We start from the raw sequence: 18,320 nt of genomic DNA, 5'->3' as shown, positions 1-18,320 counted from the left end.
ATTGAGTTGTATGAGTTCCTTATATATTTATCAGATACATGATTTGCAGATACTTTTTCCCATTCTCTAGGATATCTTTATTTTGTATATTTCGTTGTGCAGAATATTCTTAGTTTGATATGGATCTGCTTGTTTTTGCTTTTGGTTGCTTGTGCTTTTGGTGTCATATCCCAAAAACTTGTCAAGACCAATGTCAAGGAGGTTTTTCCCCCATGTTTTCTTCTAGGAGTTTTATAGCTTTAGGTCATATGCATTAGTCTTAATTCCATTTTGAGTTAATTTTTGTTAGTATTTTTTTTTAATTTTTTAAAAGATTTTATTTATTTTTATTCATAGAGATGCAGAGAGAAAGAGAGAGAGAGGCAGAGACACAGGCACCATGTGAGAGGCACCATGCAGAGAGCCTGACGTGGGACTCGATCCTCGGTCTCCAGCATCACACCCCAGGCTGCAGGCGGTGCTAAGCCGCTGCGCCACCAGGGCTGACCAATTTTTGTTAGTATTTTTAAAAACGGGTCCCATTTTGTTTTTCTGCACGTGATTATCTAGTTTTCCCAACACCACTTATTGAAGAGACTGTCCCTTCCCTATTGAGTCTTCTTGGCTCTCTTGCTCAAATATTAGTTGATCATGTACATGATGGTTTATTGTTGTGCTCTTTATTCTGTTCCAGTGGTCTGTGTATCTATTTTTTTTTGAAGATTTTATTTATTTATTCATAGAGACACACACACACACACACACACACAGAGAGAGAGAGAGAGAGAGAGAGAGAGAGAGAGAGAGGCACAGATACAGGCAGAGGGAGAAGCAGGCTCCATGCAGGGATCCTGGGTCTCCAGGATCACGCCCTGGGCTGCAGGCGGCGCTAAACCGCTGCGCCACTGGGGCTGCCCTGTGTATCTATTTTTATGCCAGTACCATACTGTTTTGATTACTACAGCTTTGTAATCAGGAAGTATGATGCCTCCAGCTTTGTTCTTTTTCAGGATTGCTTTGGCTATCTGGAATCTTTGTAGCTCCATACAAATTTTAGGATTGTTTTTTCTACTTCTGTGAAAAATGCCTCTGAAATTTTGATTGGGATTGCACTGCATCTGTAGATGGCTTTGAGAAGTAGGGACATTTTAACAGTATTAATTCTTTCAATCCATGAACATGGGTGGATTTCCATTTATATGTGTCTTCTTCAGTTTCTTTCTTTTCAGATCTTTCACCTCCTTGATTAAACTTATTTCCAAGTAATTTATTGGTTTTTTTTTAAAGGTTTTATTTATGTATTCATGAGAGACACACAGAGAGAGGCAGATACATAGGCAGAGGGAGAAGCAGGCTCCCTGCAAGGAGCCCAATGTGGGACTCAATCCTAGGACTCTGGGATCACGCCCTGAGCTGAAGACAGACACTTAACCGCTGAGCCACCCAGGTGTCCCTAATTTATTGTTTTTAATGATCTTGTGAATGGGATTGTTTTATTTCTTTTTCAGATAGTTTGTTTTTTTTGTGTATAGAAATGCAATTGATTCCTGCATACTGATTTTGTATCCTGCAACTTTGCCAAATTTGTTGATTACTTCTAACAGTTTTTGTGGTAGTCTTCAAGATTTTCTATTCAGGAGATCATAATCATCTACAAACAAAGGAAATTTTAGTTCTTCCTTTCTGATTTGCATGCCTTTTATTTCCTTTTCTTGCTTGACTACTCTGGCTAGGGCTTCTAGTACTATGTTGAATAGAAGTGGTGAGAGTTGGCACCCTTGTTTTGTTCCTGATCATAGAGGAAAAATTGCAACCTTTCACCGATGAGTATGGTGTTAATTGTGGGCTTGTCATATGTGGCCTTTACTATGTTGAAATAATTCCTTCTATATCCAGTTTTTCAGAATTTTTACCATGAGAGGTCGTTGTATTTTGTCAAATTCTTTTTCTGCATTTGTTGAGATGATTTTTATCTTTCATTCTATTAATGTTGTGTATCATATTTATTGATTTTTCTGTTAAACCCTGCATCTTAGAGATCAATCCCACTTGATCATAGTGTATCATCTTTCTGTTGTGCTGTTGAGTTTGGTTTGCTAATATTCCGTTGAGAATTTTTGCATCTACATTCACCAGGGATATTGGCCTATAGTTTCCTTTTCTTGTACTGTCCTTATCTGGCTTTTGCATCAGTGTAATGCTGGCCTCATAAAATGAGTTTGAGAGCATTCTCTACTCTCCACCTTTTTTCAAAGAATTTGAGAACAATTGGTATTGATTCTTCTTTAAATGTTTGGTAGAATTCACCAGAGAAATCATCTGGTCCTGGGCTTTTCTTGTTTGACTACCAATTCAATCTCCTTATTTGTTATCAGTCTGTTCAGATTTTCTGTTTTTTTCCTAGTTCAGTCTTGGTAGGTTGTAAATTTCTAGGAGTTTATTCATTTCTTCTAGGTTATCCAATATGTGGGCATATAGTTGTTCACAGTAGTCTCTTACAATGCTTTGTATTTCTGTGCTATCAGTTGTAACGTCTCTTCTTTCATTTTATTTTATTTCAGTCTTTTCTTGTCTAGTTTAAGGTTTGTCAATTGTATTTATCTTTTCAAAAAACAGCTCTTAGTTCCATTGATCTTTTCTATTTTTTTTTCTGATCTCTGTTTCATTTATTTATGCTCTGATCTTTGTTATTTCCTTCCTTTTGCTAACTTTAGGCTTAGTTTATACCTTTTTCTAGTTCTCTGAAATGTAAAGGTGAGTTGTTTGTTTCAGGTATTTTTCCCCTAATGTAAGCATTTGTCACCATAAACTTCCCTCTAAGAACTGCTTCTGCTGCATTCCATACATTTTAGCATGCTGTGTTTCCAGTTTCATGTGTTTCGAGATATTTTAAAATGCTTCTTTTGATTTCTCCTTTGACCCACTAGTTGTTTAGTAGCATGTTGTATAATCTCCACATATTTGTTAGTTATTGATGGAATGTTCTACATATGCCTACTAGGTCCATAGGGTCTAAAGTATAGTTCAAGTCCAGTGTTTTCTGTTTGGATGACCTATCCATTGTTGACAGTGGGGTACTGAAGTGCCCTTCTATTATTGTATTATTGTCTATTTTTCCCTTCAGATCTGTATTTGTTTAATATGTTTAGGTATTCAAAGGTTGGGTGCATATGTATTTGTGACTGTTATATCCTCTTGATGAACTGAAAGAGGTATCTGATTTAGAACATACCAGAATTCCACACAGAGTAAACAGTGCTGCAAAACTGACCATACATTGAGTACCTCTTTCAACAGGAATATTCCTTAATTCAAGTTAGAAATCAAAATAGAAAAGTTGGTTTCTTGGGGTGCCTGGATGGCTCAGTCAGTTGAGTGTCTGGCTTATCATGATTTAGGCTCAGGTTACGATTTCATGGGTCGTGGGATCAAGCCCCTCATGGGGCTCTGTACTCAGCAGGGAGTCTGCTTGAGATTCTCTTCCTCTGCCTTCCGCCTTCTCTCTCTCAAATAAATAGATCATTTTTTTTAAGTTGGTTTCTTAAATCAAAGATAAATTTTTTTAAAGATTTTATTTATTTGTAAGAGACACACAGAGAGAGGCAGAAACACAGGCAGAGGGAGAAGCAGGCTAGGCTCCCTGCAGAGAGCCTGATGCAGGACTCAATCCCAGGACCCCAGGATCACGACCTGAGCCAAAAGCAGAGGCTCAACTGCTGAGCCGCCCAGGAGTCCCTTAAATCAAAGCTATTTTTAAAACCCATCTGTTAAAAAAAAAAAGTTTTTGTAAATTGTAATGCCAATCTTAGCATAAGGCTGAGTGAGACTGAATGGTAAATTTGTGTAAAGTTAATTCAAGGGGCACAAAAATTATACACGGGAAGGCAATAAAAACAAATATTTACTGCCCTAGAACATCATTATCATAAGGTAGGCATTGGCATACTTTCCACAAAAAGGCAGATATTAAATATTTTCCACTTTGTGGGACATTTGGTCTGTTCAACACTGTTGTAGTAGTGCCAATGCAGCTTCCAGGAATATGTGAACAAATGGATGTGACCAGGATTGGCCAGCCTATTCTAAAGGATCATATCAGGAAAGGGCACATGGGCTAAATCTCTTGAAATGAAGTGCAGACTGTGGGTAAGTTAACAAAAAGACTACAAATCACTGCAAATCATGTCCGCAACGTTTTTTGATGGTTCTTAAAAAATTCCTAAAACCTGTCCTCCCTGACATCCAACTATTTGCAGTATTTTTTTATTAAAAGAACACAGAGACCTTCAGGAAAATCCTGACTTATTCTCTGATATGAATTCTTCTGAAAGTTAAAATAAGTATTTATAGAGTTTATTCTTCTAAATCACAAACGACAGAATGATTTTCATGGTCAGTATGGTTAAGGATCATCTCAGAGGTTATAATACTTTCAGCAGCACCACTTTCAGCTCTCATCAAGAGAAAAGATGCAAAGTCATAAACAGAATTTGATAAACACTCAAATTTACATTGTATACCATCTTTTCTTTAGACTTTATAATATGTAGCAAAATCCAATACTATCTATGTGCACACAGTGAGAAACCTTCATGCTCCTCATCAGCCTAATTTGTATTATCAAAGAACACTGAGGTTCCTCCCAACTATCCAATGGGTATACATCCTCAGACATGGCAAATACAAGGAATGACCAGCCATCCTTTTGACATTTAGCCTATTCTTGTGTGAGTTATTAAGAGGATACATGATGTTGGTGATTGATCTCTAATGCTGTGCAGACAGATCTAATCCTCTCCTATCATTTGATAATGGAAAGCTCTATACAGCAAATGGATTATTTTCTAAGTGGCACGTTTGAGTCTCTCTAGGCCCCCTCAAATCACTTAGGTTACCTTGCTTCTTCACTTGCTCCAGAAGAAGATCCTTCATGGCGGGCTCTTCTGCAAGGTCAGAAGGGACTTCACCTTCACTATTCACAATACCCACACTGGCTCCATGGTTAATGAAATACCTGTGTAGACAAGATCCAGGATCTACATTATCTGTCAAATATCAATTTATGCTTGTGTATGTGGTCTTCAATGCAGAGCAAGGCCACTGTTTGCGGGTTTTATGGTTCCAGATATCGTTCCATTATTAAATTCTAACTCCAATAATTAGGACTGGAAGCTTCTCTATTTCATGACAAGCAATACCAACAAACTGGATTTCTTTCACACTCATATTCCTAACTTCTACCCTCTCACTCTCGCTGGATAGAAAGAGACTTTCTAAACATCAGAAGGAAGACATGGAGCCATAAAAACTCACCCACCATCCCTGAGGTCCAAACACAGATTCCCAAAAGGACTTACTTATATACTTGTAATGTTGGCAATAAGAGCCCTTGGAAGATCTGTATGCAAGTAATTCTCACAAAACTTTCTCAATGTCACATTAGAGTATATTAAATAGTGCTGAGAATGAATACAGAAAAATAATCAAATAAAATGTGCATGAATATGACTAAATTATGCCTCCACAAAACTCTCCCTGCAACCAGCCATCTACATGAAACCTTCTACACTCTAAGAGGAAACTAAATTACTAAAAAAATAAATAGTTAAATTCTAATTCTAAATAGTTAGGTTCTATTGAAATACAACACTCAGTCCTGAAGAAGAAAGGCCTGATCTTTTTAATACCCTAAATAGATCCTTTTTGATTTCTGAAGTGCTTTCACATAAAATTATATAATGTGTCAGGCAATCTTATGAAGTAGACAACATGGGCAGTACTACTCCACAAGAAATTGAGGTTCATATGTGTTGAGTCGTTTTCCTAAAATTATAGATGTGACAAATGACCAAGGTGGTGGCCCCAGCCTCCCATTTTTAAGTCTAGTTCATCTGTTCAGTTAGATCAAGTTGCTTTTGGGCCAGTAATGCTGGGAACTCTAGTGAATACTCAGAAGTATTTTAAAGTGGGAATGAAAAACTAATCAAATCGGATTTCAAGTAGGTGAAACATTTATTGGTCCCCTACTATGTTTAAGGTGCCACGTTTTAGATATCATAGATTTTCAAGAGATAGTCAAGATTATGGTCACTGTATACAAAGAGTTGGCAAAAGAGAAAGAATCAACAAAGACGATATTAAAATCATGTTTTTGTTTTCTCTGTGCCTAGTACCCGGTATAACAGAGCCTCAATAAACGTGAATTTCTAGCTCAACTGCACATATATAAAGTGCAAAAGCATTCCCGAGTCATCTAATTTTCAGTTGTCTCTGTCCTTCCCTCCCAGTCTCAGAGGAAGACACATTATTTTCAATTCGAAGGTTAATTCCCTGTATCCGCTTTCTTAACTCTATCAAGTACCAGTCCTCTCTGTCGTCAGTTACTCCTTCTTTTCCGCATATTCAACAGCTTCTCTCCTGGTTCCTCAACTTCAGGCCAAAGAAATATTCAATTATACCTCCTCCCACCTTGAAAAATCAAAATGGAAATAATCCACACAGTAAGCACCCCATTAAAGCTTTTTGGATTGAACTGTATCCCATACCCTCATCAAACTGAACCACTTAATGTTCCCAAAGACACCCCACGCTCACTTCAGCTCTCTTCCACAGCTCAAGTAATTTCCTCTACTGAAACACCCTCCCCATCCTATCCTTTTCCTTCTAGAAACTCCATGTCTCAAGGTCCATTTAAAATGCTTTTGCCTTCATGTGTGTGGCCTTTGCCTCTTCTCACCAACTGAATTTCTGTCTCCTTCCTCTCATTCCACTCTCTCCTCCCACCGCTCTCCCTCTGCTAAGACACTATTGATGCAACTGCCCAATTAGGCTGAAAGCTACTTGAGGGCAGAAACTGCGTCTTACTATTATTGTTGCTATGACATTCTGACATCATCTCTTTTCTCTCAGTGCTACATAAATATCACCTGAAATAAAGGAAACATCTTAACCACTTTGCTCTGACATCTATTGCATCCTTTACTGGGGCAGGACAATGTCACTTGGGTATGCAGGTCCCTGCTTTTCCCTTTTCTGACATGTTCTTATGCTTACCAACAAAAAGACTCTTTTCTAGAAAGCAATCTGGCTTACCACGAATCAGAGGTTACTGTTAAGAAAGGCTAGTTTTCTAGACCATTATTAGGAAAAAAAGAAGTAGAAGCCTGTTTAGTTTCACACTTCTACCTGAACAAGAATAAATATCAATCTATAAAGTAATACTTTATCCCTGAGAATCTTTATAATTACGCAGGGGCTCAGAAATACCCATTAGCTCAATAAATATGCCCTTTAGAAAATAAAGCCTTTCTACTCTTTCTAGCTCATCATTGATAAAAGATACTTTTATTATCTAAAGGAGGAAAAAAGCAAATTTAATGTGCTTAAAAACTCAGAATAAATTAGCATCCCAATAAACTATAAAGTCAAACTAAATGCTATACCCTTGGGTCAATCTGCTGCTTCTAAGTTAAACACTTATTGGTAATAAAAATATAAAACATCCAGCTGGGATCCCTGGGTGGTGCAGTGGTTTGGCGCCTGCCTTTGGCCCAGGGCACAATCCTGGAGACCCGGGATCGAATCCCACATCAGTATCCCGGTGAATGGAGCCTGCTTCTCCCTCTGCCTGTGTCTCTGCCTCTCTCTCTCTCTCTCTCTCTCTCTCTCTCTCTCTCTCTGTGACTATCATAAATAAATAAAAATTTATTTAAAAAAAAACATCCAGCTAACTAACAATAAGCCTAAACTCAAAAGGAGAAAAATAATAGCCTCTAAACCTCTATTTAAAAATATAAAAAATTTGAATTCATACTGAGTTCAAATATGAGACAAAAAGGTAATGGAACATGAAATAGAATGCAAGTAGATTCTTTTTTAAAAAAGATTTTATTTGGGGCAGCCCCGGTGGCCCAGTGGTTTAGCACCGCCTTCAGCCCAGGGTGTGATCCTGGAGACCCAGGATTGAGTCCCAAGTCGGGCTCCCAGCATGGAGCCTGCTTCTCCCTCTGCCTGTGTCTCTGCCCCTCTCTCTTTCTCTCTGCGTGTCTCTCATGAATAAATAAATAAAATCATTAACAAAAAAAAAAAAGATTTTATTTATTAATTTGAGACAGAGTGAGAGTGAGAGAGCAGGATGGGGGAGGGGCGCAGGGAGAGGGATAAGCAGACTCCCTGCTGACTCTGGCCAGGATCCTGACCTGAGCCAAAGGAAGATGCTTAGCCCACTGAACCATCCAGTCACCCCTTAGATTCTTCCTAGAATGTTAGTTTGCATTTTGTTTGTTTCCACTCCAGTGAAATTTAGAATTCCTATGATAATGAGAATAAGAGTATAAAATTTAAGATCTTTAAGATTAAAAAAAAAAAAAGACAAAATGACCAAGGGCTAATCCTATCTAAAACATTGTTCACAGCCCCTAAGGTAAAGCAACCAAAATGAGTAACATAAACAGTGGAGTTCTTTTCCATTGTACAGAAAACAATGCTATATTTTGCAAGTAAATAATGACAAGATCAAAACCTGTCTAAATAATGATATACATAATGAAAGATAAATTAAAGAAGGCCATCCCTATCACTAACCCGCCTACGCAATAGATTCTAGTGTAGGTCGTTTCTCTCCTGGACAGACTTTCTGATGTCTGAGTAATAATTTATATGAGGATATAGTAACTCTCACCGATTCCTTTCACTCAAGGTAATATTTATTTGCACAGGAGATTATTAAATTATGAACTTATTTTCAAAGGAATTGTGTTCACCACAAAGATGAATTAAAGGAATCACTAAAAAAACACTTAAATCATTCTCTGTACCCAGCTTCACAAAAGGCAAAAAAAAAGAGACTCCATGGACAATGCCAACACAAATGATCCTAATTCTAAGCATGAGTTCTGCTTGTTACCTTCTAACGGAAAAAAGTGAAATTCTTGAATGTAACGAGATTCTGGGTAACTCAAAAATCAGAAACAAGCCACCTGAACAAATAATGAAATATAAAAAATGAGGTGTTAACATGTTCTATAACTGTCTCTTAGATACATTTTTAAAGTAAAAATCAAAATACGAGGAAACCACCACAACTCTTAGACATCAGGATGTTGGCATTAGTGGGTAAGGCTGATAATCAGAGCCTTTCCTATGAGACTCTGAAAAGAGGGCAGCCGAAGGGATGAAGAGGTGACTGACTTTTACTAAATTAGAACAGGGTGAAGAACCGAGACTAAAGAAAACTGCATTGTTCGCCAATGCCCTTGTCCACTTTTTAGAACAAGCAGCCCAGTCAAACACCAGCACTGCTGCCTAGTGTTTCTCTGGCTCTGACTCTCCCTTTGTTTAACTTCTCCCACTGAACATCTCTGGCTCAAAAGCAAAACAGACACAGAAGCTCTCCCCCAGGAAACCTGGGCAAATCAGATTGTGCGGGAAGCCATTCCCAGGCCTCCACATAGCTGCCAACATAATCCTCCCTGCTGTTTGCTGGATAAGAAAATGTAATAGAAAAAAAAAAGAAAAGAAAATGTAATAGAGCTCTAATTATATGGAAAGGGGCCTTAAAACAAGCATCTGATTTTCAAAGGATCACAGAATATCATGTTTTTATTTAGTGAATTTTCCTTATCAACCTAAATCTACTCTTATCTAGAATACATTCAATTGCCTCATTTTAAAGATGTTTCGGGATCCCTGGGTGGCGCAGCGGTTTAGTGCCTGCCTTTGGCCCAGGGCGCGATCCTGGAGACCCAGGATCGAATCCCACGTCGGGCTCCCGGTGCATGGAGCCTACTTCTCCCTCTGCCTATGTCTCTGCCTCTCTCTCTGTGTGTGACTATCATAAATAAATAAAAATTTAAAAAAAAATAAAGATGTTTCAACTGCTAAAGTCTCTTTCCAATTTAAAAATAACCTTCAGGGGTATCTGGGTGGCTCAGCTGGTTAAGTGTCTGACTTAGGTCATGATCTCAGGGTCACGATCTCAGGTTCCTGAGATAGAGCCTCCTCTGCCCCAACAGGCTCTGCAACTCACTGGGGAGTCTGCTTGAGATTCTCTCCCCTCTGTCCCTCCTCCAACTCACACACACGTGCATGCACACACACACTCTCTCTCTCAAATAAATCAATCTTAAAAAAACCCAAAGCAACCTTCAGGGTGCCTGGCTAGCTCAGTCGGTGAAGCATGTGACTCTTGATCCCTGGGTTGTGAGTTTGAACCCTACATTGGATGTAAAGATTACTTAAAAAGCTCAGCATGGAGTCCGCTTGAGATTTTCTCTCTCCCTCTGCCTCTGTCCCTCCTCCTGCTTGCAATGTGTGCTCTCTCTCAAAATAACTGAACTCTTTAATTAATTAATTAATTTAAAAAAATAAATAAAGGACGCCTGGGTGGCTCAGCACTTGAGCATCTGCCTTCGGTTCAGGGCGTGATCCCAGGGTCCTAGGATCAAGTCCCACATCAGGTTCCCCGTGAGGAGCCTGCTTCTCCCTCTGCCTGTTTCTCTGCCTCTGTGTCTCTCATGAATAAATAAATAAAATCTTTTAAAAACATTAAAATAAAATAATAATAATAAATAAGTAATATAAAAATAAATATAACCCTCATTCCTTCATTCAACATTTATTTAGTACCTCTTATAACCCAGACATTAGGTGGCTTGGATTCTTCTGCCCAAGGCAGGGGCAACTAGTTGTCACAGAGGTCAGGTGCTACTTATGTGTCTTAATAAAAATACCCATTCAACTAATGTAGAGAACACATGCCAATCCCTACTCTTCCTTTGTTCCGTGTTTAGGCTCATTCTTCTATTAATTATATAGGTATTGTAATCAGTATGCCTGACATTCTCCACTTTCATGAGCACTGATTTTTTTTTCTTAAATAATAAAACAAGTTTACAAAGAAGCCCAGAAAAAAAATCTCTAGGCCTGCCCACATATTGTTATAGCTGCTTAGAAAGTGACCCAGAGAGTGCAACAGAAGCCACCTCTAAAGATCTCAACAAATATGAATTACCTGAAGACAGAACAAAAAATTTCAACTAAAAAACTGTGGATTTGGGGTACCTGTGGGCTCACTTGGTTAAGTGGCCAACTCTTGGTTTCAACTCAGGTCATGATCTCATAGGTCATGAGATCGAGCCCCATGTTGGGCTCCATGCTCAGCAGGAAGTCTGCTTGAAAATTCTCTCCCTCTATGCCTCACCTGACTTGCACTGTCTTTCATTCTCTCTAAAATAAATAAAGCTTAAAAAAAAAAACAAATAAATTGTGGATTTAGCAGGTATATGAAAACACAGTATCAATTATTCCTTACAAATGATTCAACCTCCTGTTTTTATAATTTATAATAGAAATTATAACTATTTATGAATTCAAATTTTTAAGAGCAAAAGAGAAATGAAGGCTTCTCCTACAAATAATCCAAACCCATACAGAGACTCACTCTGCTATGTTGAGATAGCCACAGGAAGCTGCTGCATGAAGGGGTGTCCAGCCCTCGTTGTCTTGTTGGTTTACATTGGCTCTGTTCTCCACCAGAAACTTCACCATGTCCAAATTTTCATCAATACAGGCCTGAAAAGAAAAGTCCATTCATTCACTCAACAAGTACTTAACTGAGTTCTACTATGTGCCAGACACTACTCTGGGCACTGACAATACAGCAGTTGTAGTGATATATTAATTTCTATTTCTTGCATACTGGTAAAAGTGTCCAGAGCATGACTTCTGAGCTTTGTGATTTTATACAAACCCCTGAAATGTCTGCATGCCTCAATATCTCAGCTGCGGGGGCACCTGGGTGACTCAGTTGAGCGTCCAGCTCTTGGTTTTGGCTCATGTCATGATTTCAGGGTCATGGAATTGAACCTCATGTCAGGCTCTGTGCTCAGCTGGAGATTCTCCCCCCGCCCCCTGCCACTCACTCAGCCCCACACACGTGCTCTCTAATAAATAAATGTCTTCTTAAAAAATTTCAGCTGTGAAATAAGTATAATAATACTTAATTTTATTTATAGCACTACTAGGATGAATTGTGAAAGCTTGATTTCTAAAGCACTATAAATGGGTGAGCTGTTTCATCATCATACTATCAAAGAGGACATACTAGAAACCACTAATCTGCTTATGAAGTTCAAAAGAAAACAGTCACACAAAATCAAATGCAATTTTCTTAGTGGGAAGCTATAGATTAAGGTTCTGGGATTGCCAAACAATCCTTACTTTGGTGAGAAAGGATGAGATGATCACTTCAAACTGAAGAAATGTACTTTCTTCTCACATATTTTTTTAATGACTCCAAACAATAAGGCAAAGTATATTTATAGTTATGGATGGTTAGGAATCCTTAGCTGCCCACCTCAGACCAACAATTAGGAGAAAGCAGACGAGCTCTTTGGGTAGAAACTTTAAGGCTACCATAAGCCTAAAACAAAGTCAGATATAGCAATGAGATTTGCAGACCAAAACACGGTCTTAACTTATCTGTAAAAAGGAGGCAAAATGCCCACATTGATAAAGGTCGTCATTATCAAGGTTTTGATGGTTCTAAAACAGTTGGGATAATTCAGGACCCAGAAACAAATGAAACTCCTTTAAAAAACAACAACAACAAAAAAAAAAAAAAAAAAAAAAAAAAAAAACTTGTCTTTAAGTCCCCTCCTTGGGCAGTGTGGGGGTGTGGTGGGAGTTAAAACTTTAGCTCAAAAGCTATTATCAGATCAAAATGATTTTCTAAATTTTTTTTTTATTTATGATAGTCACACACAGAGAGAGAGAGAGAGAGAGAGAGAGAGGCAGAGACACAGGCAGAGGGAGAAGCAGGCTCCATGCACCGGGAGCCTGACGTGGGATTCGATCCCGGGTCTCCAGGATCGCGCCCTGGGCCAAAGGCAGGCGCTAAACCGCTGCGCCACCCAGGGATCCCCTCAAAATGATTTTCTATAATAATATCAAAACATTAGGGATACCTGGGTGGGTCAGTGGTTGAGCGTCTGCCTCTGGCTCAGGGTGTGACCCCTGGGTTGCAGGACTGAGTCCTGCATGGTGCTCCCTGCAGGGAGTCTGCTTCTCCCTCTGCCTGTGTCTCTGCCTCTCTCTCTCTCTCTATGTCTCTCATGAATAAATAAAACCTTAAAAAAAATAATAATAATTTTAAAACATTATTTGCCCTTTTCACTGTGTTGACATTTGCACTAAGGATACAAAAGGTATTATGGGTACAACTACTGGTGCCTTAGTATGAATCAAGGTGGTAGCACTGAAGGGTACTAGTCCTCACTGTATCCTTCCATACCACACACTTGCAGTTTATTTATTATATATATCTATATATATAGATATAGATATAGATATGACTTAAGTAGTACATATCTTACTTAGAGACTTACAGGAACTTCCTCCAGAGATAAACCTCATATCAATCCTGCCTAGAAGCAGGGGCATGGATGAACAACGACTGATTCAATTTGGATGAAAACTTAATTAGGTAACCCTAGTTACCAAAAAGCGTCTTTGTTCATTTTTCCCCAAGCCATTTGATACTCTTTTTACAATTACTGAGATTAGCTACTATATCAGCCTAGATTTGATTTGATGCAATATAATATATTCCTCTAACCTGACCTCTGGAAGCCAAATGACTCTTACAGCCAAAATTCATAATGGCTTCTTTTTCAACAAGTAGCTCCAAAAATTACATTTCTTCTACCATGTTCTCTTAGGTTTATCAACTTCTACGAGCATTTCTTATTTACTCTTTACTTCTATACCATGTAAAATAGTTCATAATTAGGGGCACCCAAGTGGCTTAGGGGTTGAGCATCTTCCTTTGGCTCAGGGCGTGACCCCGGGGTCCTGGGATGAGTCCTATATCGGGCTCCCTGCAGGGAGCCTGCCTTTCCCTCTATTTCCTGCCTCTCTCTGTGTGTCTCTCATGAATAAATAAATAAAATCTTCAAAAAATATTTCATAACTATTATTATCACTATATTTCACACATATTGCGTGTCTGCCAGTCTGCAGTCCCCATAGGATAAGGTTTGCCAATTCAGTGCAGAGTACCTTGCTTAAAAACTGTTAATAAAGACTTTTAAGTGAAAAGATGGAAGGGAGTACTTTTCAAAAAGGTACTGAAGTCTAAGGAGAAGAAAATGCTTGGCCCATGTTATAATAAACTCCTGTATCACAAAGATCAAATGTGCCATCTCAACCTGCGTCAGACAGCTGGGTAAACTGTTTCCTCCTTGGTTGCAAAATTTCTTTGGCTCAACAGTCTAAAAACTTAGCTCCAACGGCCACGCCATCAGCAGGCGGACTTTTGGAAGCCAAGGTTTTCAAGATCATTCTTTGTCCTTTGAAGATGACAGCAGCCAAATCCCAGAGGATCTAAAATAAGCCCAGTGAGTCCAGGTATCAAACAGGAGAAAACTTCTCTTTCTGTCTCTCTTACTCACTTCTCTCCCTTCCTCTTCTTAATCTCCTTCACTCTATCACCACTTCAGTTCTCTTCTTTTTGAGTTTTGTGATATTTTCGTCTATGTATCTCAAATTCTTGATACAGTATTTTTAGTATTTTTAGACATTGTGAGGATGTTTGAGAAGACAACGACATCAAAAAGCTGGCCCAATCTGCCATTTACTTTAGCAGATCATCAATCTCCAACAAATCATCTCAGAGAAAATAAAGTAGGTCAACAGTTACGGGGTTATTCCCCATACCCTCCACAAAACGAAGGACACCATCTTGTTAAAAACATCAGCTTTAATGTCAAACAGACCCGGCTGCATACCAGCTCTGCCAATACATCTAACCTGGAGTGAAGTATGTAACCGGAGTATCAGTGTACTCACCTATAGCATGAGAATACCACCTACCTCATAGGATTTTGTGAGGATCAAAGGAGCTAAACCCTGACGTTGTTGTTTTTAAGCCACCAGTTTAACAAATAGCAACTTCTTCAGGAAAGTGCACCAATTGCACTAACTCTTCACCCATCACTGCCCTCCCCCCACTCCAGTATCTTAAAGGAGGAAGGCAGTTTGATTAAAATATGTCTTTGAACTATCAAGATTTTAGAGCTTGTTTATTAAGTCTGACTCCAAAAAATTCCCTCTTTAGTGTTCAGGATCCTGCAGGTTCCTAAATTCAGGAGCTAAGTGAATAAAATAGCATGTACCATGGTTAAGCTGAAAGGGAATCACCCTCGGAGACAATCAACACAGCTGTAGGACACTCGTGCTCATGAATATCTTGGAGTGACCATTCTCTTTTTGTTTCTGTCTCCAGAAGAAGGAATATGACTAAAGCCACGAAGAAGAGACAAATAGTCACTGAAAACCTTCTCAAGTGAATAATGACTAAATTTAGATGCCCTTCTGCTCACTCCATCTGCAGCTGTGCTGCTGACTCATTCACGAACGAAGCCTGGTAGACGAGCAGATTCATCCATCTATAAAACCTTGTCCAGGGACATGGACTCCAACACGATGTCTCTGCATAGAGCTATGACGAACCTTCCAGCTAGATGGGTCTTTCCTTTCCTTGAATAGGCAAAGGATGCTAAAGAAGTTTCTGACGTTACTCATGACATCAATGGGAATATCCTTTGCATTTAACCCAGTTCCTTTTGCTGTGGCTTACATTCATTCACTTCCTTCTATTTTTCATTCCTGAGGACACACAGAACATTACTAAAATAACAAGTTCTCCTAAGCTTCTTAACAAAAAGAAATATTTAATTATCAGTCCAGAGAGATATTAGAAAAATTGCCAGATGATAATGTAAAGCTTCCTAAAATCAGCATGTTACATTTTGCTGGCAATGATAAGCTATCTCCAAGGAAAAGGACTTGATTTTACCAATAAAATGATAAAAGAGCACTATGATCTCTCTACTGTACCCAATATTCCTCCCTCTATATCAAAGACAAAAGTGGCTGATGGTTGCTCAGTGCCAGGGTTAAATTTGGGAGTGCGAGAAAGCCTTACAAAACAAAGCCTCCTCCATTCCCAAAATAGCCTGCAACTGTCACCACCACCAAGTGCCGCTGGCTCCAAGAGCTGACCTTGCTCTCGTGTGTCAGAATACTGCTAAAACTACCTGCCTTTGCCCCAGAACAACTCTCTTCCCCACAAAACCCAGCCGCAGATGCCAGGGCAGATGACGCACTTAGAAGCTGCGCTTTATGCAGCATACCACCTATGTGTTTGGATTTTTCAGCTCACACTTGCCTTGATTTCAACAAATCATGCTAAAAAAGGTGTTGGGAGGTGATGATGTTTGTAACATGTCCCCATTCCATACATTTCACAATTTTGTCCTTTAGCCTCCCCAAATTTATATAATTCAATAATAATATTAATAATTTACATACAGGGTATATAATTCAAAATTTATATAATCCTCCAAATTATATAATTTCAACTTTATGCTGAAAATTCTGAATGTTTGGAGATAACAGTAAAGAGCATAATTTCTTTCACACAAACCTTACACATTCCTGAATTACCTATATGAACATCTTAAGTCATTCCTAGCAAAGCTAGAATATAAATTCCACAAAGGCTACTTGTTCACTGATCTATCCCAAACACCAAAACAGCACTTGGTACATAATAGGCCCTCAATAGATATTTGTTAAATGGAAGAATAAATGCCTAAATGCATAGAAAGTCACATTTTCTGTACATTCAGTTGATTCTCAGATATCTAGAATCACCCAAAGACGTTGCTCTAGGCTGCCCAAGGTGATTCCAACAAAATCATACAGCACATCCATGTATGGACTAGGGCCAGGTCAAGGATGTTGTATATTGCTGCCTCCCGTCCATTTTGTATTGGCCATGCATCTCCATTTCAACAGTGTAGTGTGTTGAATGGTGGCCCCTCCAAAAGATATGTCCGTGTCCTAGTCACTGAAACCTGTGAACGTTCCTTACCTACAAGAAGGGTCTCTGCAGATATAATTAAGGATGTTGAGGTGACAAGATCATTCTGAATTATCAAAGTAGGCCCTAACTCCAATGACAAGTGTCCTTAAAAGAGATAGATAAGGGGCACCTGAGCGGCATAGTCTGTTAGGAGTCTGACTCTTGGTTTCAGCTCAGGTCGCAATCTCAGGGTCATGGGATCAAGCCCCATGTTGGGCTCCATGCTCAGTGCGGGGTCTGCTTAAGGATTCTCTCTCTTTCCCTCTGCCCCTTCCCCAGCTCATGCTCTCTCTCTCTCAAATAAATAAATAAATAAATCTATCTATCTATCTATCTATCTATCTATCTATCTATCTTTAAAAAGAGAGAGAGAAAGAGTGATAGGCAAGGGGAGATTTGAACCAGACCGAAGTGGAGGAGGCAATGTGACCAAAGAGGCAGAGATTGAGGTGATAAAGCCACAAGTCAAGGAATGTTGACAGTCACCTGAAGCTGGAAGAGGCAAAGAACAAATATTTCCCTATAGCCTACAGAAGGAGTGTGACTTTATCAACACCGGTTGATAGATCAACTGGTTGATAGATCAACCGATCAATAGACGGTTTCAGGCGTCTAGCCTCCAGATAATACATTTTAGCTTACGCAATAATAAATCTCTATTGTTTTAAGCCACCATGTTTGTGGTAATTTGTTACTGAAGCCATAGAAAACACAACTGGCAGAGAACAGGATATCAGAACCGGAAGGGTCTGCTACGTCCTTATCTCTTGGTATTAATGAAAATCACAGTGATTCATCCCTTCTTTGCTGAATGAAACATGGTCAAAATATTAATTATACTACTTTTTAAAAGACAACTATATTTAACAGAAAGTTTTAGAAGGTTTTTACCCCCAATTGTTAGCCTTAAGTAGCAAATGCCTTGAAAGACCTGCCCATGGTTCTTACACTAGATATTTCGATGGAAGTACTCTGGCTGAGGACTAAAACTGAAACTGGGAGGCAGTGCTGACTGAGGAATTTGCTGTGAAACCCAACATTTCAAAGCTCAAAGTCCCCCTGCTCCAACGAGGTAGCCTTAGCACAGAACTAGAATTTATACCAGCAAATTAAAGGTGATAAAGGAGTCCGTAAATCTGGAAATCTCAACCATCAGCAGATCATCACTACGAGAAGGCTTTAACATATTAGTAGTTAAGATCCAGTGCCTGAGTCACTCCTTCCAAGTACCCGTCTCTATTCCAATCATGATATAGTATAACTACTACTCAAGTGAGAATCATAATAGCATTCTGCTCCAACATGACAGGTGACTCCAGCAACTGTCAGCCCTGTGTGAAAGACTCACAACCCCACTGGCAAAGACAGTTTGGCTCCCAGATGGTGAGAACTATATCTGATTATGTACTCAGTG

General features: G+C 39.0%; 1 protein-coding gene across 8 annotated transcripts in view; it reads right to left on the bottom strand.

Moving 5' to 3' along the window:
* Positions 1-18,320, bottom strand: part of PPP1R12B (protein phosphatase 1 regulatory subunit 12B) — a 203,576-nt gene that overhangs the window by 144,074 nt on the left and 41,182 nt on the right. For all 8 annotated transcript variants that reach the window (XR_008663603.1, XM_055319042.1, XM_055319044.1 and 5 more), the window contains exons 2-3: positions 11,420-11,550; positions 4,875-4,993 (exon numbers count right to left, since the gene is read on the bottom strand). Coding sequence is in view for 7 of the 8 variants with exons in the window: in XM_055319042.1 (XP_055175017.1) it covers positions 4,875-4,993; positions 11,420-11,550 (250 nt within the window). In the remaining variant the exon portion in view is untranslated. The remainder of the gene's footprint in view (positions 1-4,874; positions 4,994-11,419; positions 11,551-18,320) is intronic.

This window comes from Nyctereutes procyonoides, unplaced genomic scaffold, assembly GCF_905146905.1.
Source record: "Nyctereutes procyonoides isolate TBG_1078 unplaced genomic scaffold, NYPRO_anot_genome, whole genome shotgun sequence".
NCBI classification, from domain to species: domain Eukaryota; kingdom Metazoa; phylum Chordata; class Mammalia; order Carnivora; family Canidae; genus Nyctereutes; species Nyctereutes procyonoides.
Note: the sequence above shows the minus strand (reverse complement) of the source record. Positions and strands in the feature narration are given on the sequence as shown.